Source organism: Phalangium opilio, unplaced genomic scaffold (assembly GCF_054372755.1).
Source record: "Phalangium opilio isolate 3A_F unplaced genomic scaffold, DU_Popi_V2 ptg000042l_1, whole genome shotgun sequence".
Classification (NCBI taxonomy): Eukaryota; Metazoa; Arthropoda; class Arachnida; order Opiliones; family Phalangiidae; genus Phalangium; species Phalangium opilio.
The window spans coordinates 4,079,783-4,106,671 of NW_028324166.1; the positions used below are offsets into that span (position 1 = coordinate 4,079,783).

Genomic DNA, 26,889 nt, shown 5'->3' on the forward strand with positions numbered 1-26,889 from the left:
GGCGGTTCCGTGCACTTTTTAGATCCTTTTTCTAAATCGAACCCTTTATACAAAAACCAAGACACGGAAAAGGTGGAAAATAATAGTAAACTTCACACTCGAGTGCTACTTTTTAATCACAGTGACAATAGAAGTACGAAATAAATGTCTACTGTAAGGTAGGTTAGATTTAAAACTACGTAATATCTGTATGACGTGTCGAAGAGGAAAAGTTTTTTGATTCGATTAAGCAAAGTGATTGAAGATGATTTCATTTATGACGGCAGCTACTGTTCCAGGCAACAGCATGAAAAACAAGAAGAAAGGTGTACAATTAAATATAATGCTTAAACTTACTAGTACAATTAAATATAATGCTTAAACTTACTAGTACAATTAAATGCAGTGCTTAAACTTACTAGTACAATTAAATGCAGTGCTTAAACTTACTAGAACAATTAAATGCAATGCTTAAACTTACAAGTACAATTAAACTTACTATTAAAATTCCCTTTTAATTTACACGAAAGAAAAATATCACATCAGCACAATCCTCCCTTATTTACTATCCCTTCAATGACGAACGAAAAATTATACATTGACAAAGGCGGTACTCTGGCACGCCGACAACGCCGCCGACTATAACAGAGCTGATCAAACTAATACCCACATCGTAGATGTACAGTACATCATAAGATGTGGCTAAAAGCTATGGTATTTAGTTTAGCGCCGTGAAGCAAAAGTAATTAGTTTCTTGAAGGCAACAACACCACCCACGCTCTGTTTCGCTAAACGCCAGATGCAAGCTACAAATCATATCCACTAGAAGGCATACTGTAATGACGTCATCACTCATTCAAATAGTATATTTTATATTGTATTGAAATATCTTCTTTTTCAAATAAACAAAACCAATAAACTGGCTCAATTTTTACATGGAATACGGTAGTCAAAATTAAACGCTACAATCTCTCTATACTTTATTTAAGTAAAACCTAAGTGCTCAGTCTATGTTGTTAGGACTTTGTCAGACAGTGCATCAATCAACGTCGGAGTTCTTAAAAGCTTCATGGGCTTTTAATCTAAGTCTTCACTGTGTCCTTTCACGCGATATCTTCAGTGATACGACAGTAATCGGTGACGAGGTTTCAACAGTTCTTTAATGGCTGTTAATACGGCTGCAATCGAGGCAATGAAGCATCCACTACCATAAACAACCAAAGGAAAAATGAAATGTCTCAGGCTGATGACTTTCAACGATTCATTTTCGTAACTGGACATTGGTCCATTAGCAATACATTTCATGCCGTTCCACGATGATTTTTCCAACAAATACGCGAATGTGCCCGCTTCAAAATAACGTAGAACGCTATATAAGTAAGAAGAAAGAAACATAATTAAGTTTTTCAATGATATTGTTAGGGATTACGCGAATGATATTAGCTTTTCTAGCGACATAGATGGTAAAACTTCATTTCTTTCGAAAAAATAGCGGCCAATAACAGATGTCATAATTTTATGACGCAATAGTTACCAGAATTTCAAACGATTCAAGTGGCAATTTCCAAATAAATTCATTATGCAACAGCGGTTAATTGGATCCTAGTCAGCTTCGTAATTGCCCCTCCCTTTCTCTTAAATACGTAAGCCAATCAGGGGCCCTGAGATTACTACGTAATCAAATACAGTGTCTGTCCGAGTTTAATACCAACCCCACAAAGCCTTCCATCATTTGGAGCTACGATCTTTGGCAAAACGTACATTCCTAAAGCGCTACTACCAACAAATTTCAGTTACACCACAGACCATCTAACCATGGACAGGCAAATCCGTGTTAACCCGCGTTAACCAATGGCTATGCATATCACACGCCCTCACGCGTCTACCGACCGCAATTTATCGCCGAATTTTACTATTTTACAAGAGTTTGGTAATAAACCTCTGACACCCGCCGCTCTAAGCAAACCTAGCTCCTCATTGACTTGCCTGTCCATGGTTAGGTCGTCTTAAGTTACGCGTTATAGCAGAGCTATTCATTTATTTTTATTTGTAAAATAGGGACTTGTAATATATTTATTATTACGTCCCTGCTAAGCCCAATATATTTTTATGATAAAATGAAGTAATTCGTGGTTACGTACTTTTCTAAAACACTTGAAATAATCTTTCCCTGAAAGTTATTTCGGTATGTCACGTGGTTTAGTTCCTCAAACAAAACTTCGTTAGAAATTCTGATATTGGACAAACAAACCGGAGATTCGGATAGTGACCAGTACAGAGAATATTCATCCCTAATTGCGATGTTGTTTCCAGTTTCCAAATCAGAGAAATACTCGACGTCATCTATATTCTCAATTTTCATCGTTTCAACATGATTTTGAAATAAAATCTTCTTCTTTTCATCAGTTACACCCTAGAAATATTGTTTCATTGTGAAAGAATAAATTGGTACTCCAACAATTAGTAAAATTCCAAAAATTAATATGATAAAGGTCTTTGCAAGTCTGTTAGTAACAGCCTGTTAAAAGAGAGGTCGCGATTAAAGTTATTTTTCATGGGCATGTTGCAAAAATACCAAAGTAAAGAGTGTTGAAAATTGAAATAATCTTATATTAAAGTGTAGAAACAAGGATTGATGGTTCAACACATCAAATAGGATTAAGTAAGGTTGACTAATCATGTGTAAAAAAAGAAAAATTCTTCATACGACGTTTATACATGCATCACTAGGTAACAGAGCACTATTAAGTATGACAATCGACGAAATACGTTAAAGTAGGTGTGTTTCCAATTGAAAAACGATTTCTTCCGACCAACTTTTTGTCTAAACTTTCGTGGGACAACCGTTAGTGAGGCAGGGCTAATAGGTAAACACAGATTTCCCGGAACTAGCTCAAATCCCTACTTAAGAGATTTAGCATTACGGAAGTGTCTTAATTAATATCTTTATAGAACATTCCATTAACACACAGGTATAGGACACCGTCCTCTAAGGTTATTTTTATCGCTCCAAGAGGTAACGCCAAACGAAGCCCGAGTTCATTACAGACTAGCCGACTGGCACTGCATCTAGCGGTACTTCATGGAGCGAGGGAAATAACCCAAGAAGGTGACCTCCTCCGCCCCTATGGTGTTCGATTCTCATCTGGAATTAATGGAAAGGTCGATTATGTTACTCGATGGGCGTATTGACTAGTTTGTTCCTTTTATGCAGAGTAAAAGAATTACCTTTATATAGTTGTGAAATTGTGTATCTGAAACAACAACAATATATTTAGGCGGTATTTTCAATACGCTGTCAACGGAGTCGTAGTAAAAGACAGACAAGGGTAATGTTATTTTGGAGAGTAATCTTCCGGTGAAGACCGAGATCAGCAAGAATGTGCTGATAATCCAGGGACCCCAAAGATAATAGTCCACCGTTGTGATGGTTTTTATTCGAGCTATGATACGCAAATATCACGACACGTTACATTACGCTATGCAGCATTAGAAACTATGTTTGGGAAAAATCTGTGTTATAGGCGACTTACTTACCTTGTAGAACAAAAGCACCAAATGAATTAAAAACCAACTGTTTATACTTGGCAATCTTGTTATTATAGCGAGAGAAACAAGTTGGAATAATCGGGAAGAAAAATATGCAAAGAAGAATGTAACCCCACACCTACAGAAACAAGGAAGCAACCAGTTATGAGACATCAAAACTTGCAGAGGTTAATGGTAATAGTTAGTATAGGGCGCTGTCGGTTAGCTGTGGCATAGGGGCTAGCCACCACCCCTCTATGCATTGTAAAGGGACCCACCTGTAAACGAGCCACAGGCTTAGTGTGGAAATCCCTTCATAGGCAAAGCTTAGATTATTTTTATTTTTATTATAATGTGTTGAAACGTTTTAAAAATATTACTGGACATTTTTAATACTTGTTGACGAAAGATATTGCGGGCCACTGTTACTCAATTTTGAAAGATTTTTCCTTAGAGCATTGCATTTATCACTTGCAAAGAAACCAACAAAGAGGGCGGGGCTGTCAACTTAGGTTATTTCACTACCGCCAAGAAGTAACGCCAGACGGAGCCCCAGTACACTAAACGCGGGAGGCTAGCCACTGCCTCTTGCGATTCTTCTTCGCGCTAGTGAAATAACCCAAGAAGGTGGCCCACCTCAGTGGTGTTCGCTTCTCTTCTAGAATTAATGGAATGGTCTATTGAAGAAGTAATTTTTTGCATGTTTGGGCATTTTTGAATCGATGTCACTTTACTAATGTAGTATTTTTTCCTTATTAATATCATTAGAAAAATAATAGTGATTAGTATGAAATTTCCCTTTGCCATAATTCTAAATTTCCTAAGAACCCAAAACCATATGATTAATTTGTACTTAGCCTATTTGGCAAGTAACAAATTGAATTGCGAAATTCGTTTCGTACTTACTGTTGATAAGCAACACTTAAACCATATTTTATATACCTATATAAAATTTTTTTTTAAATATTTCTTACTTCAATTGGAAATATGTTTATTATCTGATAGTTCCTGGATTCGGTTTTAATTGGAGGCCCCGATACAATTCTCCACTTAACGGAATATAAAAATCCCAAATATCTAACATAGTCGAAATGACCATACTGGATTACCATCGGAAGCAATGAAATGTCGCATTCCTTTAAATAGTAAAAATAAAAATAATAATAATAATAAAAATAATCAAATTAAAATCCTTCTGTTTGTGTTGTTGTCTCTCATTTTTTCCAATGAACTTCAGTTCATCGAAATTAAAAATAGCTATTACCAAACCTAACCTAATCTAATCTCACTAAGCCTCGGAATTAAATTAAATATATCCACAGAATGCGACATGACAAATAGTATGAACAGAACCTTTTGTTCGTACAGAACGTATTTCGATCAATTCCTACAAAAATTATCACCTATCAAAAATAAAATAAAAATTCGTTAACCATATTTTTGAATGAAGTAATATTATCGAGAATGAAGTTGTGGATATTTGTTTTGTTGTTGCATATTGATTGTTCTTTAACAAATGACTCAAAGGGCCATGAAACAAAATCAGAAAAATTATCGAAAAGCTTCTTACCACTACATTGGTAATACCTTATTCAATTATACTTAAGAGTAAGGGGTAAATAACACAAAAATGCTCTTACATTTCGTGCCATAAAACCGATAAGTCCAGTACCATTGTCACGCCCAGTTATTTCTCCATAATCGACCTTGCCATCGGTTTTTGCAAGAAATGATTTCTGAAAGCTATAAAGAAATTGGTCTACAATATGAAAAAATAAATTATTTCTGAAAGCTGTAGAAAAATTGACCTAAAACATGAAAAACGAAGTGGAAATGTATTTCACTCATTGGAATTGGTTGACCAAAATCAATAAATCAGAATATTTCCTGACTAAAATGTTTGACAGTGCTAGTTTTTTGCAACTAGCTAAGCTATCAGACGTTGCCTGGAAACCAGGAAATGTTTTCTGTCTGTGTAGACACTACACACTAAATTGTCTTAAGAGACCACCTAGGGCAGCATTAAGCAATTTTGCACCCGGGGGCCGAGACAATATGCTCCCCCTTTAGCCGGGAAAAAAGGAACAGCAAATGTTGCTGAGGGGAAATAGTTCAACTCAACGCACCCCAACAAGCCTTTCGCCTGGGGGCCAGTGCCCCCTTGCTCCCTTTAATGCGACCCTATGAAAGTTGTTTTTAAGAAACAAATATTTTTCCAATTGAATGAAGCAATGCTGAATTAGGGGTTAATCATTAAGCTGAAATGTTACTACGAGTGCAGAAAAGGACGTTCTTTAAAAGGCTCAATGGGCATGGATTAACCGTCTTCCCTCTTGTGTTACCAATGATTCTAAGATTTATTCTACATTGAATTTTTAAGAGGTCATAGACCTCATAGTATTATCTGATTGAAGATAAGGGAAAGGGCTTAAAACTTTTTTTAAGAAGAACGCTTTTCATTGGCTATTAACATAAATAGGACAATCGCCGACCCTTAGGTATACTCATTCAACTGAACACGTAGAAAGAACTTGTTTACGCTCAGAAGTTGCGGGAGTCGAGGCACAGTGTTGCTAGCTACGTCAATATCACGTGATTGCTAACTTCAAATACATTATGCATGACGTCAGGGATGACGATCTCTACACTTGGAAGCAGTAAGACCATAGAAAAATAATTGTTAAAGATTTCAAGTAAAAGAAATCTTATGTATTCTTGGTGTTACCAAGGTGTCACTGAAATCAATCATGCCGTTTTGGGGATATTCGTTAAAGAATTGAGACTGTGCGTAACGAACAAACAAACATACCAACAAACAAATAAAGATTCAAAATTTACCTTATATTTAAGTTCTTGAAAATATCATAAAACGCTTGAGACAGAATCCCTTTTAAAGTTACTACTTCTCCATTATACGACATGTCTAACCAAAATGGCATCTAATTTAAAAAATTGTGTTTAAATTAAACTAACTTCTCACATTTAAATATGAATTAGTTTTCCACGAAATCGCGCTTGAATAAGTAAAGAAGTCTTACCTCTGTGGCGCAGAATCGAACACTTTGATTCCCATCGCTGATGACCATTTTGAAACCTAAAATAAAATCTACGCGCAAAATAATTAAAATTAAAACAATAACAAGTATTTTTGAACGTTCAACTTTTAATAACGTAGAGTGCAAAATAAAAGAAATACACCTTACAGAAAATTTTTAATAATAATTTACCGAGTTGAAATCCTGAATTTATTAATCGAGATTTAGAAAGTGTTTCAAGCAGAAACACTTCTTCCGGAATAAGGAGATGAAATAGTGAAGCATTTGTTAATATACTTTCATTTCTAATAACTTTAATGGCACGTATAAAATTCCAGCGATTACCTTACGCATCTTGTATCGATAATGCAGAAAAACATACGTTATTGTTATTTCAAATAAAGCTTCACTTCGATCGCGTCCTCATACACAGTTTCCCCATTGTTGAAAGTAAAGAAAGAACACGCGATGTTTCGGAAAACTCTTCTGTGAATGAAGCAATCAATTTAAAGTGCTTTATTTAAAGTACTAGCTATGCTACCCGGCGTTGCCCGTGGTGTTTTAAGGGACTGAAAATTGTAAAGAGTTTCCTGTCTATGTAGGCACAAACCATTCAATAGTCATTGGACACACCCTAATGAAATGCTTGCATGATGTGGTTTTCTGGAAACTTATTTTTTACAACTATAAAGTTCAATGAAACGAAGATTAACAAATAAGGGATCAACCATAAAGGTCAAATTCGGAACTTAAAGAACAAACAACTTTGTCAAGGGAGGTTTAAATGGAAACTACAAGGTTTTTTGACAGATTCTTCCATTAATTACAGGAGTTCATGTTTCCTGCTAATTATAAGACCTCTCTGCACAGTGAAACATACAGGTAATACCTTCGAATGATTTTTAAGTTCAAAATAGTTTGAGATTTCATAAAATATCTGAAATCTGCACCTCCAACCAATCACATAACGCCCTGCCTTCTTGTTAACAAAATTCCTGTGGCGTGCTCCATGTGGTGAATGAATTTAAGCGCGAGATTTGATAACAGGGCCGTCAAGAGAGGGGGTGGGTAATTCGATCATTTCTCCCGGGGCCCGTACCTTCGTGTCGACTATTTGATGTTGGGAAAAACCATTGAGAAAACTTCTACGACTAAGCATACAGAAGCAATGGCTATTCCATAAACCCAAACCCAAAATACCATTGAAAGCTTTTGACATTTCAAGGGTTTTATCGGTTTAAAGGTCTCCTTTTCGAAAGTAATGGAGTTGCATTGAAAGTTTCGATATCGTTGAACAATCTGCGCTTGTGCAGTCTCCGTGTATTTCACCGCTCTGTCAAATAATATTAGAGAATTTCAAACAAATCAACAAAATGCACTAAAGATATTATATCAGGAAAATTCTACGGGTATTTCTACTTCTATGTCTCTATTGTGAAGATGAATATAATGGCTTACAGGAAATCAACTTTATCCAGAATGTTTCTCGTAATGTTTTTGTTGAATACAACGGAGTAAAATGTCTGACAATATTCTGTTTTTCCAACGTAAAGCTTTTTATCAGCATCCTTGTATTTCCCAAACTTAAGCAAATTTAAAACGGGATGTATCGTGGCTTTGTCCTCAAATAACGCAGTTTTTGAAGTCAAAAATAACTCTAGGATATCATCATCAAACATTTTAAAATCAAGTCCCAATTTCAAACTTCTTAAAAGCAACGCCTGACTCTTTGATTCGTGTCTTTTGGCCTGTAATAAAAAGGTTCGAATGATATAGCTAAAGATTGTTAAAGACATTTATAGTATGTTTGACGTTTGAGGAGATTAGGACGTCATCAATCAAAATTAAACGCTGCCATACATTAAATGAGCGTGATATCACGAAGTTTAAAAAATTACAAATCTTTTAGAAACAGAATAGTTATACCATCAGAGCTTTTTCAAACACTGAGCCTTTCCTTATCATTGGTAAAAGTGAAGGGCTTTCAAGAACGTCCTCGATAGTGTTTATGAACAGTTTTCTACCAAGAGTAAACACACTGTTGAGATTGCAAGAGTAGGCTAGCATCAGAAGGAACGATCCTAACAGCCAACCGCTCAAGAAAAATCGGCGATAAAGTGCCCTTCTTTCAGGAAATAAACCTAATTTTAAAAGAAATAACTCATCAGATACTTTTTCATTCATATTGATATTCAGATCAGAATCAAACATAACAACAATATGTATGATATTGCCGAAACGCGAGCAACTTCAAAACCATCATATTACTCTCAGATGTTTATACGTATTGGCTTTGCGTTACCAAGTGGCTTCTACCATGGATATGTATAAATACTAAAGTTCCATAGATAAAAAATATGACTTGTAAACCCCCCTGCCATATGAGAGGGGAAAACCGCAGTCTTTCACTGCGCATGGTCAATTTTTCAAACTCACCTACCAGTCGGGATTCTACGGAGAGATATACGACCTTTACCCCACGTGACCAAGCTACTTCGCCCTCGATTTACAGCCATCTCACATGCGTAGGTGTTACGCGTATTTGTAGGCCATTGGCCTAGTTGGAAATCCATAACACTTCAGCATTCATTCATATCCATGTTTCTTCGAATGTTTAGACCAACAATTTTTGGTGGAAAAATTATTTACTCGAAAACACCACTTCATTAAAGCATTTCATCGAGTGTCATAGTAATTGTGAAAATGTTTCCTATCATAATATAATATGTTTAATCATATTACTTACAGTTCTGTAATAAGCTTGATATGTATCGCCAAACATAATCGTACAATGAATTGGGTTTGTCTGCATATTGACGCAGTGCGTATTTGTCCAGAAGGAAATTAACTACTGATAGTGCGCAAATAGTCAACGAAATCAGACACCAAACTGTAGAGTCAAGACCTTGCACAGAATGAACTTCACTTTCAGAATTAGAGTTAGGATCCACCATTGTTAGAATCGTAACTCTCTCGAACACAAAGGGCGGCGAAACGTACAACGAGTTAACCATATTTTCCATCGGTTGGTACCTTGACGCTGTTGTATGGATAAGCTTCGTGGAAATTTATTAGTTTATTAAAAACTATTATGATAAATGGCATACAGTAGTACAAGTTATTCTACACTTGTACGTTTAAACCCAAGTGGCATCCTTTGTCAATTTGTAAAACGCTGATTTCTGTGATAATGCAAAATATGGAAATCCATAAGCTAATAACGTGAATCATTTTTTTCCCTATATCATCCATGTTAATTTCTATGTGGTTTTTGTGGGCTGGGCTTGAGTTCTCTCCGTCAGGCGTCATAACTCTGACTTCTTTCTAACTGGCATTGGATGGTGGTTCTTATATTCCTAACGCCAGGGTAGTTAAGTTACGAGGCAATGTTCAACCCGCGAGATAAATTATTCGTGACGCAAAATTTATCATACATAATGAATAGTCTAGCTCCTCCCTCAAAGCACGCCTAGATACGTTGAGAAAATGACTAGAAATTTATTGCTATTAGCTTATGAGGTCCTGATTTAACTAAAAGGAACATGAAAATGATTTTGTTTTTTCCAAGGAAGCCACCACGTTGGTGTGATTTCAAATTAACTTACCCCTTGTGCAATATCATCTAGGTATTCACGGTATTTTTTCGATAATTTAGATACAGTTTTGTTTATACCCTTGTCCCTTGGCGCTATACAGGGTGTTTCTGAAAAGTCCATCACAAATTAAGGGGCGTGTTTATGGGACCAAACTGAGCGGAAAGTACCAAAGAACATGGGGTGTACAACATTTTGTTACGGAGATATGGCCTTCCAAACATTCGCCCCTAAAACAAGGAAATATCCAAAAATGAGGAGTAACACTTAAGACCGACTAACCAGCTTGTTTAAAATTACTAGACAATTTCAATAGCCTTTAATCGAACAATTGATTTCTACCTTTACTAATCAGAAGCGTATAAATGAGTAGAAGTATGCCTACGGTGGTAATGTAAAATTAATCCCAAGTGACATGATGTTTCAAGATCTTCCCAGCACCAAGTAAAATGGTTCTGATTGAAGGGACTTTTATTAGCACAGCGTAAACAACGTTATTTTCAGGAATTAGTTCAAATGTCCACGGGCGGCATTACAAAAACGAGGCAGTCTTTCGAATGATACTTGGACATGTTGGAAGATCCCTGGCTTGTTCCTGTTATCTCAAACCGTAAAAAGCTACGCAAATCTTCATCATCACGGACAACACTCTTGTACGTTAGGTATGACCTTGAGAAAACCTAAAAGGACATCTCGAATGTATTTGAAAAACCCATCTCCAATTAAGGGGCGTGTTGTTTGTTTCCAACAGAGTAAACTCGCCCAGAGAACAATTACAATGCAGAGCCACGTTTCGGCGTTAATGGCCCACAAAGGTGGTCCCAAACAAAAGAACAAACTTTAATTTGTTTCGTTCAGTAAGTGTTTCATGTGTCATAGATAAAACGCCATGATTAATGCACAAAGAAAATGTTATTGACAAGTTTTCGGACCGCGATGCTGAAATGTGGTGGTGCACCATCGTGCATGAACCACATTCTGTTTATTAAACCTAAGGGTACGTCTTCGAGTAGTTCTGGTAAATCGTCCCGTAAGAACTACAAGTAAGCCACACCGTTTAACCTGGGCTCTAGGAAATGTGGCCCAATTAAATTGTCACCCACAATACTACACCACACGTTTAAGCTGAATTGTACTTTGTGAATTCTAACGCAAGTTGCGTGTGGTTTTTTCTTAATCAGCAAACCAATTGGCGGCTGCTTGTTTTTGGATCGTCCTCGAAAATAGTGAGAACTTCGCATATTCTTAAAAAACAGAGCACTAAAACAGAGCACTATGTTTTTAAGAAAGGAATAAAAGAGGTTTCACGTACATGTGTTTGTTTTATTAAACTCATAATTCAACGAAGTCTGTTACAATGCCTTTCTTCACAAATGCCGAATATGCGGATATGCACCTAATGTATGGACTAGCCGAGGGGAATGCCGCTGCAGCTGTACGCTTGCATCAGGAAAGATTTCCGCAGAGGCGACTACCAAATCGACTGACGTTCGAGGCTGTGGACAGACGTTTGAGGCAAGATGGACGAATCCAACCGGCTGGACCTCAACCTAGAGCGAGAGCCATCCCAGAGGCCGTAGAAGACGAAGTTCTCACCATTTTCGAGGACGAGCCTGAATCAAGTACCCGCCAAGTTGGTCGCCGATTAGGCGTAAACCACACGCTCGTGTGGAAAATCCTCAGAAGCCACCGGTTTCATCCTTTCCATGTTCAAAAAGTTCAAGGTTTGAATCCAGCGGACTACCCACGACGCACGGCGTTTTGTCAGTGGTTTCTGGCTAAAGTAAACGATATCGATTTCCCACGGGATTTGTTGGTTACTGACGAAGCTAACTTTTCACGGGATGGTATTATTAACTTACATAATAAACATCAATGGTCCCAGCTAAACCCCCACGCAACTTGCGTTAGAAGTCACCAAGTACAATTCAGTTTAAACGTGTGGTGTGGTATTGTGGGTGACAATTTAATTGGGCCACATTTCCTAGAGCCCAGGTTAAACGGTGTGGCTTACTTGCAGTTCTTACGGGACGATTTACCGGAACTACTCGAAGACGTACCCTTAGGTTTGGTAAACAGAATGTGGTTCATGCACGATGGTGCACCACCACATTTCAGCATCGCGGTCCGAAATTATCTTAACGCGACCTTCCCTTTGCGGTGGTTAGGTCGAGGTGGACCTGTGGAGTGGCCTGCTCGATCACCCGATCTGAACCCTTGTGATTTCTTTCTTTGGGGCCACCTGAAAGACTTAGTTTATCAGACTGAAGTGCCCGATGTTGAAGAGCTACGTCGACGAATAATTCACGGCTGTCAAACAATTCGCGAAACTCCAGGCATTTTTCAACGTGTAAGGGAATCATTTATAAGACGTGCTAATGTGTGCCTTAACGCGGGTGGTGGACACTTTGAACAATTTTTGTAACTAGTTGCAATTAAATGTTAAAACTTGTCAATAAATTCATTTTCTTCGTGCATTAATCATGGCGTTTTATCTATGACACATGAAACACTTACTGAACGAAACAAATTAAAGTTTGTTCTTGTTTTTGGGACCACCTTTGTGGGCCATTAACGCCGAAACGTGGCTCTGCATTGTAATTGTTCTCTGGGCGAGTTTACTCTGTTGGAAACAAACAACACGCCCCTTAATTGGAGATGGGTTTTTCAAATACATTCGAGATGTCCTTTTAGGTTTTCTCAAGGTCATACCTAACGTACAAGAGTGTTGTCCGTGATGATGAAGATTTGCGTAGCTTTTTACGGTTTGAGATAACAGGAACAAGCCAGGGATCTTCCAACATGTCCAAGTATCATTCGAAAGACTGCCTCGTTTTTGTAATGCCTCCCGTGGACATTTGGACTAATTCCTGAAAATAACGTTGTTTACGCTGTGCTAATAAAAGTCCCTTCAATCAGAACCATTTTACTTGGTGCTGGGAAGATCTTGAAACATCATGTCACTTGGGATTAATTTTACATTACCACCGTAGGCATACTTCTACTCATTTATACGCTTCTGATTAGTAAAGGTAGAAATCAATTGTTCGATTAAAGGCTATTGAAATTGTCTAGTAATTTTAAACAAGCTGGTTAGTCGGTCTTAAGTGTTACTCCTCATTTTTGGATATTTCCTTGTTTTAGGGGCGAATGTTTGGAAGGCCATATCTCCGTAACAAAATGTTGTACACCCCATGTTCTTTGGTACTTTCCGCTCAGTTTGGTCCCATAAACACGCCCCTTAATTTGTGATGGACTTTTCAGAAACACCCTGTATAGTTAAGCCTAGGAGTAATTAATTGGAAATTAAGGTTTATAAGATTTTCTGGGCAATTATTTCAAAATTTACTAATAGATATGGCCTTTAAACAACCGATTTGGGAATTATTTCAAATTTGAAGAGCCGAAAAGACCTTTTTTAATATTTAACAAGCGAATTACCAATTACTTGATTATTTTTAAACGATTTGGCAATTATTTGATTATTTTTAAACGATTTGGCAATTATTTGATTATTTTTAAACGATTTGGCAATTATTTTATTATTTTAAGCGATTTGGCAATTATTTGATTATTTTTAAACGATTTGGCAATTATTTGATTATTTTTAAACGATTTGGCAATTATTTGATTATTTTTAAACGATTTGACAATTATTTGATTATTTTTATTCGAGTTAGCAATTGTTTTTAAACATACCGAACATTAGGCAGGTTGCGAAAAATGTACTGTGAAACGGAGAGTGACACACTGTGACTTATATAGTTTCCGTACAAAATTACATCTTGTAAACCCTCGTAGACCTGTGTAAATTTGGTAAAACACATTGATTCACCATCAACTTTGACAAACACAGCCCAAAAGGAGAAAGAAAATGGTTAATATAAGAATAAATTGTGTCTTACAGGATGCATGGTGAAGTTGAGAACAAATTCTTCTATTCCATTCATTGCACCTTTTAGTTTTTGCAGTTTGGAAACCTTTGGTGGCGTTCACATCAAGTCTAAGTTAAAAATGTTTTTAAAATTTTTAGGGTTTTGGCTTAAAGTGAATCTTTGAAATGAATACAAAGTTATATTTCTGTTTACTCCTCAATCTAGACAAAACAAGGTTTGCTTCAGATTAATCTATTCATCGATTTGAAAATTTTAGATTTCGTTGCTTACTTAATGTATTTTAAATGTTCCGCACAGCACGCGTGTTTTTGTTGTCATCCAAAAGATTGTATTGGTTTTATCGTTTCATTCATTTACGTGAAAAATCAAAAATGTCCTGCGATTCACAGAAACAAATCTCTGACTGAAGAATTTGAAGTGGTACATCATTTGTGTGTTATTCTATTCTTCTTGTCATTGAGTAGATTTTGTTATGATTACCTTATAAATCGATATTCTCAAAACAATGAATGTGGATGATACTAAAAGTGACTTGTTGGTTTAAGCAAAACACATCTGTTTTTCAAGTTTCAACTTGGAAAGCACGAAACACATAAAAGTATTTATTTGTTTTTCAAGTTTTAATAGCTTTGAAGCTCAACAATTAAATGCTGGTACAGAAATGAAAACATGGTAAAAAATAGTGACATAGTGTGCGAATATTCTAATTGTTTCTAGTATTAATTCTAAAAAGTACGATAAAATTATTAATTATTTATGATTACTATTAGCCACGTATTCCCAATTACAGAATACAGAGTTCGAAGAATCAGTATTTACGGATGAGTTTTAAGTTTAGTAGACGTAATCTATATTTTTATTAATTTTAATTTTAGACAATTTAGTAAAGGGAAAGTCGATAATTTGAAATGATAGAAAATACTTCTGGGGGAAACAAAAATTAAATCAATACAAGATATTTAAAACATAGGACAATTCCACAGTTTCACGTAAAGCGACGTCTGGTGAGGCGCTGTCAAAGGCTTAGTACAGACTAAATAGGAAGATATGGACTGCATTGTAGTAAATTCTCGCATCGTTCTGAAACTACCTCTAGCATTACTCTGGTTTACAAAATTCCCTTAGGACGCTCCATGTGCGAATGAAATTAAGCAAGAGTTTGATAATGATAACAGGGCTGTCGAGAGATCATTTTCCCCGGGGCCCATATCTTCGTGTCGACGATTTGATGTTGGGAAAAACCATTGAGAACATCTCCACAACCAAGCAAACAGAAGCAATGGCTATTCCATAAACCCAAATCCTAAATACCATTGAAAGCTTCTGACATTCCAATGGTTTTATCGATTGAAGTGTCTCCTTTTCGAAGGTAATGGAGTTGAATTGAAAGTTACGATGTCGGTCAATAATCTGAGTTTGCGCAGTCTCCGTGTATCTCACCGCTCTGTTAAATAATATTAAAGAAGTTTAAACTAAGTAAAGATAACATATCGGTATTATCATATTTCTTCATCGGTGGAAGTTCGATTAACAGATACTTTGAAAAATGAAATGTAGGCCTATTTGACTTTTAATAAAACATTTAATACGATATCAATTAATGTCTCTAGTGTGAAGATGAATATAATGGCTTACAGGTAATCAACTTTATCCAGAATCTTTCTCGTAATGTTTTTGTTGAATACAACGGAGTAAAACGTCTGATAATACTCTGTTTTTCCAATGTGAAGCTTTTTATCAGTATCCTTGTATTTCCCAAACTTAATCAACTTCAAAATGGGAAATATGGTGGCTTTGTCCTCAAACAACGCTGATTTTGAAGTCAAAAATAACTCTAGAATATCGTCATCAAACCTTTTAAAATCAATTCCCAATTTCGAACTTCTTAAAAGCAACGAATGGCTCTTTGATTCGTGTCTTTTTGCCTATAATAAAAAAGGTTCGAATGATATAGCTAAATAATGTTAGAGAGACGCTTAAGGGTGTGTTTGGAGTTTGAGATGATTAGGACATCATCAATCAAAATTAAACGCTACTACCACTTAAATGAGGGTGATATCATGAAGTTTCCAAAATTACAAATCTGTTAGGAACAGAATAGTTTTACCGTTAGAGCTTTTTCAAACACTGAACCTTTTCTTATCATTGGTACAAGTGAAGGACTTTCAAGAACGTCCTCGATAGTGTTTATGAACAGTTTTCTACCAAGAGTAAACACGCTATTGAGATTGCAAGAGTAGGCTAGCATCAGAAGGAACGAGCCTAATAGCCAACCGCTCAAGAAAAACCGGCGATACGGGGCTCTATTTTCACGAAATAAACCTAAATTTAATAGAAATAACTCATCAGGCACTTCATTGAAATTGATATTCTCATCACAATCGACGCACTAACAATATGTATGACGCTTCCCAATGCCGAATTCCGAGCAAATCTAAAACCATTTTACTCCCAGATCTTTATGCCTATTGGCTTTGCGTTACCAGAGGTCGCTTCTATCATGGATATGAATAAATACTAACGTATTATGGATTCCCATCTCTTATATTAAAGGCTTCACTTCAGCAGGGAGAAAAATATGTCTTGTAACCCCACCACCCTTCCTTGTTAGTGAGAAGGAAATTCGTATTTTTTCGCTATGCGCACGTGGGAAATTTCAATCCCACCAGTCCGGATACTCCGGAGATGTGTTATCTCCCCCACGTGACCTAGCTATTTCCATCTCGATTTACAGCCGATGTAACGCGTATTTGGTGGGCGGATTTTATTCATATCCATGCTTCTACGAATGTTTTGACAACACCGATTTGGTTGGTGGGACAAAATATTTACTAGTTAACAGATCTTTCTTTGAGTGTCATGGTAATTGTTAATATGTTTCCCCATGACAAATCACGTTACTTACAGTTCTGTAATAAACTTGATATGTAGCGCCAAACATAATCGTACACTGATTTAGGTTTGTCTGCATATTGACGCAGTGCGTATTTGTCCAGAAGGAAATTAATTAACGATAGTCCGCAAATAGTCAACGAAATAAGACACCAAACTGTGGAGTCAAGACCTTGCACAGAATTAACTTCACTTTCAGAATTAGAGTTAGGATCCACCATTGTTAGAATCACCACTCTCTCGAATGCAAAGGGTGGCGAAACGTGCAAAGTGTTAACCATACTTTCCCTCGGTTGGTACCTTGCCGCAGTTGTATGGAAAAGCTTCGTGGAAAATTAATAGTTTATTAAAAACTATTATAATAAATGGCATGCAGTAGTACAAGCAGAAGGGGATAATAGAAGAAGGATGACACTGTATTCTCTAAATACTTTAGTTATGTAACATAATTCTTCCCAGGCTCACCCTTTTTATTTGCTCTTCTACTCATCAAACTTCAGATGGGGTGAATTCTATAACCTTGATTGTCTTGACGTGGGACAAAAATCCAAAAGCGCTAATAGAGTAATGATAAGGGAACTATTTATCGCGTATGTGATTCGGTTTAGTAACCTTGCTCCAAATGTTGGGAAGAATCATGTTACAATTACCCTGCTTTGTGGTACACTTCTCTCTGAGAGATGTATTATATTCTTCTGGTAGAAATTATTCTACACTGTTTTAAAAACAATTGGCATACTTAAGCAGTTGGAAAAACACTGATTTCTGTGATAATCCAAAATATAGAAAACACCGTGTAATTTCAGTTTAGCTTACCCCTTGTGCAATATCATTTAGGTATTGAATGTATTTTTTCGATATTTTAGATTCACTTTTGTTTATGTGCATGTCCTTTGGGGCTATGTAGTTAAGCCTAGGAGTAAATAAAAGCATAGTTGAAAATTAAGGTTTAAAAGACTTACTTGGAAATTATTTCAACAACATACCTGACATTAGGCAAATTACGAAAAATATACTGTGAAACGGAGAGTGACACGCTATGACCTATAAAGTTCCCGTATAAAATTGCTTGTTGAAAACCCTCGTAGCCCTGTGTAAATTTGTTAAAACACATTGATTCAGTATCAACTTTGACAAACACAGCCCAAAAGAAGAAAGCAAATGGTTAATATAAGAATAAATTGTATCTTACGGGATGCATGGTGAAGTTGAGAACAAATTCTTCTATTCCACTCATTTCACCTTCCAGCTTTCTTAGTAGTTTGAAAGATATTTAAGCTGCGAAATAAAGCGTTTGCATTTCGTAAACCACCGGTGTCGATCAGTTCAAGTCTAAAATACTAGATTTTGGCTCGAAGTGAATCTTTGAAATAAATAAAAAATACCGACAAATGATGTTTCTGTTTCCTTCTCTAACCAGACAAAACGAGAGTATATATATAGACCGAGATTATTCCATTGTTTACCTAATGTATTATTAATGTTTTTGTTTTCGTCCAAAAGATTGTATTGATTTTGTCATTTCAATCATTTACTTGAAAAATCAAAACATTTAATATCCAAAAGCGTACTTCACAAAAGAAAAACAATCTTAATTGATTTAACCATGAATCTCCATTTGTGTGTTACTCTCTTTTTTGTCTTTGAGTAGATTTAGTTATGATTATAATTTTATAAATCAATATTATCAAAACAGTGAAAGTGAATGATACTAAAAGTGACCTGCTCATTTCAGCAAAACACGTATGTATTGATCTGTTTTTCTAGTTTCAGCTGCAAATAAACGCTGGTACAGAAATGTAAACATGCTAATAATAAGTAACATAGTCCTCAAATATTCTTATTGTTTCTAGTATTAATTATGTATATATATTCAGGGTGTATCCGATAAGTGTGCTATAAATTAAGGCAAGGGGATGTTCTTCGGGCGATTTTAAGTGGAAAAGGTTCTATGACATTTTGCCTTCCAGGTCACTGTTTTAAAGTTAAGGTTGGAGTATTTTACGGATGATCCCGAAAATATAATTAAGAAACTGAAATGATTTCTAATTTATTTAAGGGGGTTTTCAAGCCATAACTTGAAAACAGTGTCTCGGACGACAAAATGTCATAGAAACTACATTTTTGACTCAAAATCGCCCAAAGAACATGCCCTTTAAGAAATGCCAGACTTTTCAGAAACACCCTGTATATGTATAATAGTCATCGTTAACTAGCCTTGCGCACTAATAGTTTAAACAATCAGTTAAGATAGGCATCAATTCGGAAATATATTTTTTTCAACCCTTCGCAATTATAAAAATTTTAAAGAATGCCTGGCGATTGTAATTTACCCTTTATCTGAAGAATAAAAAAAATCATGCCACCCTAATTTTCCTTGCAACGCCGAATAAGTTAACTGGTTTGATATCTTACGTTTACCATTAACACGTTCATAGAGTACGTTAAATAAAAAAACATGTCTCCCTTCAAGGCCTAGATCCAAAGAAGAGAGTTGTAGGCGAACTAAAACCTTGTGCCAAATTTCAAGCTCTCGATTACTAGTATTTGCATGGTTGTTGTCTAACTGAAATCCATGCAACTATTGTTTGCGCATCCTACCAACCTAACCATCCTAAAATAACCTAACCGTACATTATTCGTACAAAATTATGCTAGATCAGGAAGCTAGAGCACAATTTTTTTCGCTAGAAAAATTTCGATCAAATAGAACAATTTTCGATAAGTAATATAAGGCGCATGCGCTTGTGGTTTTTTGTCCCACGTCAAGACAATCAAGGTTTGTGGGTTGATTGCTGAGAATTTAGTTAACCAAACAGTTATGGAATTCACACAACGGTGCGATGTCCATCTGAAGTTTGATGAGAGGGAGAGCAAACAAAATGGTGCCATGAGCCCGGGAAGAATCATGTTACATAACTAAAGTTTTAAGAGTGGATACAGAATGCCATAGTTTTACTATTACCCCCTTTTGGTAATATACAGCAAATGCAAGCGGAAAGGGTTCCTTGGACCTTTTTATTAAGAGGTTCTAGACGAACAGTGAACGCCTTTATATTGTTTATCTTTTCACCTAGAACCGCACGGCTTTAAGTTAGCCTAGAGTACGGCCCTCAAACTTTGAACATGGCATGCATGGTCACTTAACTACATTCATTGGATCTCGACCTTTAAAAATACTTTATAGTTATTAAGATTAATGGAATTATCTCCAACAGGAATTTAAAAGTAAAAATTAAACCGAAATAAACTGGATTACTAAATGAAATATTTATCAAAACAAGGTCGTATGGTTTTCCATGATTTTTAAATTTGTTTATATTTGGTGGTATAGTTTTTGTTTTGGGAATACGCCTAAACAGAACATCTAAATAACTTCAAGGTTTTCCTGGGTGGGGCCCACCTTCCCAAACTATATAAACAAGCCGTTGTTGGTTCTAAACAACAAACATTTCTAGTACTTGACCATCGCTGACTAGCAGTGCTCACAAGACCGGAAAATGAACCAGGTAATGAAAATCATTTTGTATTTATTACTAGAAATTACTTCCTCTTAAGTTAATTGAAAATTGCAATTACCGTCGGATATGTTGGTGAACTAAATGATGTTAAGGAACGCTAGTTTGTCCCGCTTTAACAGTAGACGATAGAGAGAGTCAAGTACTTTCATTCAAGTACTAAGTTCACTCTTAGCTTTTCTAATGAATATCTTTGAGTCATTAATTACTTTACCTGGAAGTATTGCATATTTTATTCATTAACCAAGTATCACTGCTGAAACGAAATCGCATTTGTACTCTCAAGTAGCGAATTTGTTGGGGAATTAGTACTTTTTAATCTCTTAGTGTAGGTTATGGAGAGATTACCCTTGTCACAATACGAAAATGCGGTGCTTTTTAAGCAATGCTCTTAAAGGATTGACATAAACCTCTTATAATTGACAAAATATCAAAGGTATTAGGAAAGCTTTAAAGTTTAAGCATGTTGGTGAATGGGAGTTGAAGTATTTGAGATCAGGTCAAAATGGTTTTTGTCAAGATTTTAAGTCCCATACTTATAACCACTTTCAAACTTAGAAAAATATTACTTTTAATCTAGTTGCTCCACAAAATATAATCCTTAATGCTATGTCTTTGGCAAAATTAAGAATTTTACGTGAAAACGTGTGATAGCGGAAATTGAAACCCACTCATAGCAACTTAGTTTTTATTTTTTTTAAAAAAACTAAAAGTTATTCTAATAAATTTTAAACACATTTTAAGTTCTTTAGCTTCGGTTGGGTTTAATTTTTCCGAAACAGTAAACACAATACTATAAAAAATGTATGGAAACCCTTCACGAAGTATTATCATAAGCTAATTTAGATATGTTCCATAAGTTTGCCACTGTTTACTAAGATCCTGTCACGAAGCGACGCCTGGTGAGGCGCTGTCATAGGCTTAGTACAGACTAAATAGAAAGATGCCCTCCAAAACCGAGTGTAGTCAATTCTCGCGTCGTTCTCGAGTTCATTAAGTCTCTAGCATTGCAAAGTATAGACTTATGGAACTTATCTTATAAACTTCAATTCAAACCCAATAGCAATATTAAGATAGTAAATCCCGAGATTTCTTAGAAATTCTACGTTTAATCTAATTGAAATCTTAAAATCCTTCATTGAAGTTTTTAAAAATTAGAGAAACTTAACGAATTAATATATATCTTGAGTAACGGGTTTTTATTAAATCTTCTATTAGAAATATTTTAGTTGGGAGGGGCTGTTTTCCATAGACGCGGGTGCTTTTGACAAACTGGTTCTTGTAGCTTAATATTACTGGCCAGGTGCGCGAAAACTGTTTTCACTAAGTACCCTATAACTTAAATGTTAACATTTTTTTTTGTCGGATCATATCGAGTCGTGCGACCCTAAGGCAATATTTTTATTCTCTCTTCAAGATCAATTAAATATTTTCAAGGGTAAAATAAAATTTTTAGTTTCATTTTTTTTTCTCAACCAATATTAAATTTTAAACGATAAGAAAAAGAGTTGGTTGTTAAATGTTACAGGTTTAAACTATAAATTTTGGGGCTCATGAATGAAATGGTGCTGTTTACTTTGTCTTGAACAAAGGAATGAACAGCCATATCCCTTGTCCCGATATTTGACCTACAGACTTTTTAATTATCATTAATAAACTTAGCAGTACTATTAATTCAAATGCTTAAGTTATAAATAATTTTCTCTGAATAAAGATTCCAGGTCAGGCTTATAAATAAAATGTAAATTGTATGGTGACGTACAATCAGAGGTATTGATTATACTGTACCAATGTGAGGCCAATTCAATAATTAGCTTTTAATGTTTTGAACTGACGAAAAATCAAGTTCAACAGCGTAAGCCTAAACTCATTCTCTGGTTAGAGGGGCACTTATTCGGGGCCACTTTATAAAACCAATACAAAGTTGTGCCCAATTTTAAATATATTGCCAATAATTGCAACCTGGGGACTCAACTTACAGAAAAGTTATCATTTTCCTTAAACAGCTCGTAATCTTCGCTGCCTTGCTCGTTGCCGGAGTCGCTAACGCCGGTATCGTTGGGCCTTCCATCCTTGGAGCCCATGGACTCGGTTTAGCCGGAATTGCCGGAATCGGAGCTTACGGACCAGCTGGAATTGGAGCCTACGGACCAGCCGGTATTGGAGCCTACGGACTAGGAGCTTACGGACCAGCTGGTATTGCCGGTATTGGAGCTTACGGACTCGGAGCTGGTATTATTGCCCCAGGAATCGCTGGTGGTATTATTGCCCCCGGTATTGCCGCTGGTGCCATTGCCGCTACCCCTGGTGGTGGTAAGGCCATCGCTGTTCCCGGAACCAGCTGGGGTAAGAATCTGACATTGTTGTTATTTATTTTAGACTAGCTAAGCTATACATGTCTTTACCCGGATCTAATAAGGGACTAGCAACCTAGAAGAGTTCAATGTATTTAAACTCTAAACGCTAATTAGTCTATGGGGCCAACCAGTATAAGATTTATGCACAATTAAGGGATTTTTCATAAAGCTAAAACATTTCTGGTCTAAAATATGTAGTTTTCACACTAGGACTAAAGGTGAATTGATACCATTTACAACATGAGGCTAGGCTATTTGGTGGGCAAAGCGCAGTACAAAGTAACCTTGCCTCCTGGTGTAAATCCTCCTAGTGTGAAAACTACGAATAGGACTTTCTATACAGGGTTAATGGCTTCGGGTCTACCTACGTCCCAACATTCACTAACTCAATCAATTCAAAAACCCTAGTGTTACTGATAACAGCCATGCAGCATAGTTAAACAAAATCTGAAATTAACCTATCATGGCTGTACATAAAGAAAAACCATACAGTCAAACCAACCCCTTTCAAATATTAGTAAGATTAACAATTTGTGTTTAACCAGGACCAAACGGTGCTGGACCATCTACCGGATCAGTCTTGGCTGGTCCCACCGCTGTCCTCCACGGATCGTCGGCCACCCTCATCGCTTCGACTGGTGCCATCAAGGGACAAGCCAACGGTGGTGCTAACATCGGCGGAATCCCAATCGCCCCATCTGCCGCCGGAATCAACACCCCTGCCGCCGCCAAGGCCATCCTCCGCCCAGGACCAATCCACGCTGCTGCCTGTCCTTGGTGCTAAATGTAAGGAAAAATATACATAAAGGTCATTATCGCCTTAAAAAAAATTTAAAAATTCTAAAGGGCGTGTTCCGTTATATTCCACAGGTTTTATTTCAAATACCGTTATAGCAAATTAGTGTAATTTAAAAATGTAATAAAAGCTTTACTCAAAAATGTAAGCCGTCATTACTTATTTCAATAAATATAAAATTAAGTTTTAATGTTGACCATAAATGGAGTTTAAATAAGTGTTAAGTTAAATGCAGTAGGCCCATTTGGTAAAAATAAATTTAAGCTTATCACGAAGACAAAAAAGAAGTTCTTTACTTAAGACATTCTCAGTTATTTAAGGTATTTAAAAAAATAGAATTACAATTTAACTATTATTTAATATTTCATTTATATTATAATAGTTAAATGAATATTTTATATGAAAAAAAATAATTTTAAGCTTATCACGAAGACAAAAAAGAAGTTCTTTACTTAAGACATCCTCAGTTATTTAAGGTATTTAAAAAAATAGAATTACAATTTAACTATTATTTAATATTTCATTTATATTATAATAGTTAAATGAATATTTTATATGAAAAAAAAATAATTTTAAATTTCGATGGTCAGTGTTAAATTGCTGGGTAATCTTAAAATCTATATTAAAAACAATCTTTTTCCAGCTCTAAAGAGCTCAAAACGAATGGCAACCACGTTTAAAATTACTAAATGTTACAGTAATGTGTGATCAAAATATGCTCTTTTTAAGAGAATGTTTCCATAGATATATTAGAAATTTGAATGATATTGGCGAAATTGTTCATTTCCCCACCTTCCTAAAAATATAATGGCAAAGATACGAGAAAACAGGGACAGTAATAACTGCATGACTTTAAAGATCACTATTCTATAACAAATAATTGAAGGTCGAGTTCCGACGAAATGGCTTCTAACAAACTGAAATCCGAACATCGAGACTAACAATGGGGCAACCGCTCAGATTTTAAAATCTCCGCTGGGGCAAAATTTGAGGGGTTCTAGCTTTAACTGAAAGCCGGAAATGTGGTTCAAGCGAAAAATAAATAATTTTAGTCAGAGGGCTGTAAAAATGCGGAAAGAAATTTAATATATATATATATATATATGAGACTCCCTTGTTTTGTTCTTCATTTTGCTAGAACCCCTTAAAATTTTGCTCGAACATCCGCACGGTCCTCATATTGTTAGTCTCGATACTCTGTTTTCAGATGCTAGAACACATTTCCTTGGAACTCGGCCTTTAAACCACTATTTGAGAAAGATTCACTTAACCATACAATTTAAATATTTTCATATTTAATTTTAGCGTCTTTCTTAAAAAAATAAAAACACCCTCTTATTATAGACAATCAGAATGTAAAGACAACTCACCTTTAACCTTAACACTACACCACTATTTAAAAATTAATTTAAAAACCAAAAATTGTTAAAATCAAAAAAAAAAAAAAAAAAAAAATTAGGAGTTGTCTTGGGGAGTGTCTCATTACAGAGGAGGAATAAAAAAATTAATATCGTGCGAGAGAGAAATAGAGAGCGTCTACGCCTAAAGCGAAACGAGTCTTGAAGGACGATCGCAACTCAAAGAATTCTTACGTCTCAGTCAATGGGAATAATATACATTTTTTTTAGTTAAAACAAACGAATTTAACATTCTTTTTTAACTTAATGCATTGTTGTTTGTAGCAAATAATCCATAACAATATGTTACCCACATATTATAAATATAAATCAGAACAAGCAACCTAGCTAAAATATAGACTTAAAGAAAAGGTACATCTGTTTTCATTGTAGCCAGAGACCCTCTATCAAATTCGTACATATCTCAACAGCTATGGTAACATGTTCATTAATAGAAAGAAAAAAAGAGAACTTTTTCTAACCCAGAGTTTTTCCCCACCCTGGGTATCATCTGAAGGTTCTTTAGGCGTTACCCAGGACTCCACCAGTATAAAAAGGTGAAGATCCCCATTTTTAAACAGTATCTCCTTTTGCTTTCTTGAGGAACACTTGACTTAAAATGGCCCAAGTAAGTAAAAACTTGAACTCATAGCTTTGGGAAAATTTTAGTTAGCAATTCTGAGTGAAAATATCGTGCAAGTACTTCATCGCAAATTACTTGAAAGTACTTTTTAATTTTACAAATAAATTGGATCACAATCTATTAAACTTAACGGAAACCTTTAAAGAACTGATAAGCGTTATCTTCTTGTAGTTAAATTGGCTTTGTTTAGAACTTCAAAGGCGCTCTGAACTAGATCAGAGTCCAGTTTTCATTGACTGAGATAGAGTAGATGAGAAAACTGATCATGACTAACATTTCATGAATTAATAGATATTAGTACCCATTATAGGAAGTAACCATTTTTATCTCAACAGCTTAGCATTTTCGTTGCCTTGGTTGCTTTGGGAGTTGCCCATGCTGGAGTCGTCAGCTACGCTGGAGTCCCAGCTCTTGGTCTTGGGGGAATCGTCAGCCATAACGGTATCGTCTCCCACTCCATCGCTCACCCCGGTCTTTACGCCGCCGGACACGCCGGTCTCTACGCTGGACATGCTGGTCTTTACGCTGCTGCCCCAGGTCTTTACGCTGGACACGCTGGACTTTACGCCCCAGGAGTCGTAGGATATGGTGCCGGAGCTATTGCCTCCAACCCAGGTGGACTCGTCGCTTCCGCCGTTCCCGGATCCAGTGTTGGTACGTAATGACACAAATGAAATCTCAGTAGGTTCAGTATTAAAATACAACGTCTTCTTTCGTTTTTATAGGTGCCGTTGGTGCTGGTCCATCCACCGGATCTGTCCTCGCTGGCCCAACCGCCGTTCTCCACGGATCCTCTGCCACTCTCATCGCCAACACCGGTGCCGTAAAGGGACATGCTAACGGTGGTGCCAACCTTGCCGGTTTAGGTATTCCTCCAAGCTCTGCCGGTCTTAACGTACCAGCCTCTGCCACCGCTATTCTCCGATCCGGTCCAGTTGCCATCTACTAAAAAGACATTCAATTGAATTTTTAGTTGTACATACAAATAAAATGTTGAAACGTTCTTGTCTATACAAATATTCACATTATTTTAAACCCATAACACTTTTAAACCGACAGCATTGAAAAAATATTCCTGGTTTTATAAACCTTGTGAAGAGGTAATGATTCGAATTATTCGAATCTTTAAAATAAGTCAGAATTAGTTTATTTATCTCTAGAACGACCCCATCAAACTCCAACAAAAATAATAGAATGTAGCCGGGGTGTAATTCTCGGTGCCTCTGAGCCAACGAAAATCATATTAAATGGCCCT

General features: G+C 36.1%; 2 protein-coding genes and 3 long non-coding RNA genes across 6 annotated transcripts; 2 read left to right on the top strand and 3 right to left on the bottom strand.

Annotated features, from left to right (window-relative positions):
• Positions 1-14,122: 14,122 nt before the first annotated feature.
• On the bottom strand, positions 14,123-14,407 carry LOC149678496 (uncharacterized). The gene is made up of 3 exons (XR_016365979.1): positions 14,302-14,407; positions 14,204-14,231; positions 14,123-14,138 (listed from the first exon to the last, which is right to left on the bottom strand). It is a non-coding gene; the product is annotated as an uncharacterized LOC149678496 (long non-coding RNA).
• A 125-nt stretch (positions 14,408-14,532) lies between these two features.
• LOC149678497 (uncharacterized) lies at positions 14,533-16,384 on the bottom strand. 2 transcript variants are annotated; one of them, XM_089837160.1, is made up of 4 exons: positions 16,139-16,384; positions 15,667-15,956; positions 15,343-15,475; positions 14,533-14,604 (listed from the first exon to the last, which is right to left on the bottom strand). In XM_089837160.1, exons 1-4 carry the CDS (start codon positions 16,277-16,279, stop codon positions 14,572-14,574), a joined length of 597 nt encoding a protein of 198 aa, XP_089693286.1. In that variant the 5' UTR covers positions 16,280-16,384; the 3' UTR covers positions 14,533-14,571. The 2 variants fall into 2 exon arrangements, with proteins under 2 accessions (XP_089693286.1, XP_089693285.1); XM_089837159.1 differs by lacking the exon at positions 14,533-14,604 and having other exon boundaries at positions 14,779-15,475.
• A 6,258-nt stretch (positions 16,385-22,642) lies between these two features.
• LOC149678498 (uncharacterized) lies at positions 22,643-23,536 on the bottom strand. The gene is made up of 2 exons (XR_016366270.1): positions 23,369-23,536; positions 22,643-22,782 (listed from the first exon to the last, which is right to left on the bottom strand). It is a non-coding gene; the product is annotated as an uncharacterized LOC149678498 (long non-coding RNA).
• On the top strand, positions 22,659-23,797 carry LOC149678499 (uncharacterized). The gene is made up of 3 exons (XR_016366271.1): positions 22,659-22,787; positions 23,344-23,584; positions 23,669-23,797. It is a non-coding gene; the product is annotated as an uncharacterized LOC149678499 (long non-coding RNA).
• Positions 23,798-25,508: 1,711 nt separating this feature from the next.
• On the top strand, positions 25,509-26,645 carry LOC149678500 (uncharacterized). The gene is made up of 3 exons (XM_089837161.1): positions 25,509-25,619; positions 25,970-26,288; positions 26,360-26,645. Exons 1-3 carry the CDS (start codon positions 25,611-25,613, stop codon positions 26,581-26,583), a joined length of 552 nt encoding a protein of 183 aa, XP_089693287.1. The 5' UTR covers positions 25,509-25,610; the 3' UTR covers positions 26,584-26,645.
• The last annotated feature ends 244 nt before the right edge of the window (positions 26,646-26,889 follow it).

Coding starts and splice junctions, on each gene's coding strand:
- LOC149678497 (XM_089837159.1), bottom strand. CDS start 16,279: ATGCTAGCCTACTCTTGCAATCTCAATAGCGTGTTTACTCTTGGTAGA. Junction 15,957..16,138: donor TGTTTGAAAAAGCTCTAACG/GTAAAACTATTC, acceptor TTTTTATTATAG/GCAAAAAGACACGAATCAAA. Junction 15,476..15,666: donor CTGGATAAAGTTGATTACCT/GTAAGCCATTAT, acceptor ATTATTTAACAG/AGCGGTGAGATACACGGAGA.
- LOC149678500 (XM_089837161.1), top strand. Junction 26,289..26,359: donor CGTTCCCGGATCCAGTGTTG/GTACGTAATGAC, acceptor TCGTTTTTATAG/GTGCCGTTGGTGCTGGTCCA.